The sequence below is a fragment of the Amia ocellicauda genome, chromosome 4, assembly GCF_036373705.1.
Source record: "Amia ocellicauda isolate fAmiCal2 chromosome 4, fAmiCal2.hap1, whole genome shotgun sequence".
NCBI lineage: Eukaryota > Metazoa > Chordata > Actinopteri > Amiiformes > Amiidae > Amia > Amia ocellicauda.
In genome coordinates, this window is record NC_089853.1 from 535,577 (window position 1) to 539,712 (window position 4,136).

General features: G+C 45.4%; 1 protein-coding gene across 2 annotated transcripts; it reads right to left on the minus strand.

Moving 5' to 3' along the window:
* Positions 1-827: 827 nt before the first annotated feature.
* Positions 828-2,237, minus strand: polr2l (RNA polymerase II, I and III subunit L). 2 transcript variants are annotated; one of them, XM_066700377.1, is made up of 3 exons: positions 2,038-2,237; positions 1,666-1,828; positions 828-1,137 (listed from the first exon to the last, which is right to left on the minus strand). In XM_066700377.1, exons 2-3 carry the CDS (start codon positions 1,758-1,760, stop codon positions 1,029-1,031), a joined length of 204 nt encoding a protein of 67 aa, XP_066556474.1. In that variant the 5' UTR covers positions 1,761-1,828; positions 2,038-2,237; the 3' UTR covers positions 828-1,028. The 2 variants fall into 2 exon arrangements, with proteins under 2 accessions (XP_066556474.1, XP_066556475.1); XM_066700378.1 differs by having other exon boundaries at positions 1,666-1,795; positions 2,038-2,235.
* Between the last annotated feature and the right edge of the window lie 1,899 nt (positions 2,238-4,136).

Genomic DNA, 4,136 nt, shown 5'->3' on the forward strand with positions numbered 1-4,136 from the left:
TAAATTTGCAAAGATTTCAAACAAACTTCTTTCACGTTGTCATTATGGGGTACTGTTTATAGAATTGTGAGGAAAATAATTAATTTAATCCATTTTGGAATAAGGCTGTAACATAAAATGTGGAAAAAGTGAAGCGCTGTGAATACTTTCCGGATTAACTGTATACAGGGGTTAAAATTCACATTCAATCTAACCTGTACCAGATCAAGATATAAGGGTACAGGCTGAGCAGTTCATACATGTTAAGCCACACCCCATGTCTGAAAGCATCATTAATGTGTATGAATTCACAGCAACGCCACCTATCTCAATGTTTACACAGTGACTGTGTCAAACTCCACCTTTCATTCACCAATTAGCCAAACTGCGGTGGCCCAAGAATTAGAACATGAAATTAGGACATTAAAAGTCATGAAAAGGACATAAATTAAGGAAGAAATTGAAAATGAGAAAATGCAAAAATAGACAAATATCGTGAACAGGAATCATCTCAGGATGCACAAAAAATTTACAAACTATGCTGGAAATATGTGGGACCCCAAAAAACAACCAAGAACACAGAAAAAGAAGTGGTGGCTAAGAAACTAGACCAAGTACAGACAACCCCACGAAACTGGCAAACAACAAAAATGGACATAAAGACTGATAAAAACAACAGAACCTCAGAAAAGGAGCATCGAGGACAGAAGCTGGGAACACTCGACACAGACTTGAGGAACCAAAATGACACAAAATCAGGACAAAATAAGAATCCCAAAGAGTCCAGACAACTCCACTCACAGCCCATAATAATCCTGCTGACCATCCAGAGAAGCCCAGACACACAGTCTCCTTCATAAGCACTTTATTTTACAAAGACTATGAAAACGCTGCAGGCCAGAGGCAGTGTGCGTCAGTGTATACACAGTGAGGTGTGCGTCAGGGAGCTTCATCGGTACACTGTTTGCAAGTGTGTGTGTGTGTGTGTGTTTGTGTATTGTATTGGTATTGTTTCCCAAGGGTGCGCACAGTGTAGAGTGTATGTTGGGTTATTTCTCCAGGGGTGCGTAGTTCAGCAGTTTCTCGATCAGGTCGACGTGCGCCAGCAGCATCCTGCGGCAGCAGTACCGCTTCAGCCCCAGAGCATCAAGGGCATCCCTGTGCGCACACACACACAGACAGAAAGACAGACAGAGACAGACACACACACAGACAGAAAGACAGACAGACAGAGACAGACACACACACAGACAGAAAGACAGACAGAGACAGACACACACACAGACAGAAAGACAGACAGAGACAGACACACACACACAGACAGAAAGACAGACAGAGACAGACACACACACAGACAGAAAGACAGACAGAGACAGACACACACACAGACAGAAAGACAGACAGAGACAGACACACACACAGACAGAAAGACAGACAGAGACAGACACACACACAGACAGAAAGACAGACAGAGACAGACAGACAGACAGACAGAGACACACACACACACACACAGAGACAAAGACACACAGAGACAAAGACACAGACAGACACACACAGGGAGGGAGGGTGAGAGAGGATATTAATTATTAAAGTTCAAATTAAGTACAAACAGTTCCCAAAACCAATTCAATACGCATTTAGTCCGCACTGCCTGCAGCAGGGCCAGGCACACGCCACACTCACCCCTCGGTGTACTCGGCCTGCAGCAGCCCCAGGTACGCCTCCCACTTGTTGCCCACGATCTTCCCGCAGGTGAAGCACCGCACTGGGATAATCATCGTCTCGGACTCGGGTCTCAGGACAGACTCGCAACCTGCGCCGGGAAACAGGCGGCACACGAATAAACCTGCGTGTGGACAGTGTGTGTGTTCAGGTCACAGCACGTATTGAACTGGCTCTGGACACATGACAGATACATCAATAATGAGTTATTATGTTATATTATTATTATTATTATTATTATCATTGTTATTATTGCTATCACAGCTTCTCGGGCAAAGTGCTGGATAGTCTCCAGGAAGACGGCCTGAAGGGAGCGAATCGCCGGCGCCTCACCTCTGTGCAGACAGGAGCTCCAGTCCAGAAACACACGGCTGTGTTATTGAGATTAGATGTGGTTGTGATATAAACGGTGCAGTTTTGATATAAATGCTGTAGTTGTGATATAAAAGCCGCTGGTCCTCACACACCACCGCGCAGCCACTCAGCGTCCGCACGCATGCGCCACAATGCGGCAGAGAGCACTACACGCGAGGGGGGGGACCGAGGACGCTCTTCAAACAAATAACAGCTTTAACTGTACTTGTATCACTTTTAAATGTTGTATCTTATACGTGTTGTGGTTATATGATCGTTATTGATGTAGTTTATGTTGTCGTTGTGATGAATTAGGGTACTTCCTTCAGTGTCGACTCCCCCGTCTTTATTTGTGTCGAGATTGGAACATCCCTCCTGTACGGTGTCTCGGAGGCGCCCTGCCATGTTCCAGGCGCACTTTTGTTTTGACTTCGCGTTTGTCAATGTAGCTCTCAATTATGTTCTTGTTAGACCCCCCCCCCCCCAAAGGTTTTTTCAACACTCGCACTCTTTTGTGGCCGTTTGAACATTTAATCGTCAACTTAGTAATATAAACAATTCTATTTCTGATGTAAAACATATTAATTTTGGTCCTGTATGACACTAGCTGCCTGGGCCGTGTTAACTGCACAGGCTACATAGGCTGCAACCTTGGGCTTCTCGCCACCAGGGGGCGTCAACGAGGGAAATACACGTTAAACACCGTCGAATCAAAACATGTATGGCTTCACTCCCGCGATAATCCCCATCATCACATTATTGTTATTACTATTAATAATAATGTATACATTATTCAACAAATAGAACAACTAATACAACAACAACAACAGTAATAATAATACAAAATATAATAATAACACACCCCTTTAATAATAACTAATAGTATTATTATTATGACTAAAGGGGAGGGTTGTTACGCTGACTGGACACAGGAGGCGCTGTTGTTGTTGGTTGCCCACTTGCTCAGGTGATGTGGAGCTGTGCACCTTTGACACCGATCCCCCTGCACTTTTACGAGCTTTTATCTCCTGCAGCCGCCGATCGGCCTGATTACACGCAGCGCTTTATTGAGGAAGAGCGCAAGGTGCACTGGCTGGGAATATAACAGCTCAGGGGACAGAGCCACCCCGAACCTGCCCAGATACTGCACTGTCCCTGTACTGTGTTATACCACACTGTACTGCACTATACCAAACTGACACTGCACTTTACTGCACTGTACTGTACTGTCACTGTACTGTACCACACTGTCACTCTACTGTACTATAAGAACATAAGAAAGTGTCTAATCGAGAGGCCATTGGCCCCATCGTGCTCGTTTGGTGTCCATTAATAACTAAGTGATCAAGCATCCTATCCAGTCTGTTTTTGAATGTTCCCAAATTGTCTCTTCAGCCACATCGCTGGGGAGTTTGTTCAGATTGTGACGGCTCTCTGTGTGAAGAAGTGTCTCCTGTTTTCTGTCTTGAATGCCTTGAAGCACAATTTCCATTTGTGTCCCCGGGTGCGTGCGTCCCTGCTGATCGGGAAAAGCTCCTCTGGTTTGGTATGGTCGATGCCACATTGTCACTGCACTGTACTGTACTGTACCTCACTGTCACTGTACTGTACCACACTGTACTGTAACACACTGTCACTGCACTGTACTGTACCACACTGTCACTGTACTGTACCTTACCACACTGTCACTGTACTGTACCACACTGTACTGTAACACACTGTCACTGCACTGTACCTCACTGTCACTGTACTGTACCTCACTGTCACTGCACTGTACTGTACTGTACCACACTGTCACTGTACTGTACCTCACTGTCACTGTACTGTACCACACTGACACTGTACTGTACCTCACTGTCACTGTACTGTACCACACTGTACTGTAACACACTGTCACTGCACTGTACCTCACTGTCACTGTACTGTACCTCACTGTCACTGCACTGTACTGTACTGTACCACACTGTCACTGTACTGTACCTCACTGTCACTGTACTGTACCACACTGACACTGTACTGTACCTCACTGTCACTGTACTGTACCACACTGACACTGTACCACACTGTCACTGTCACTG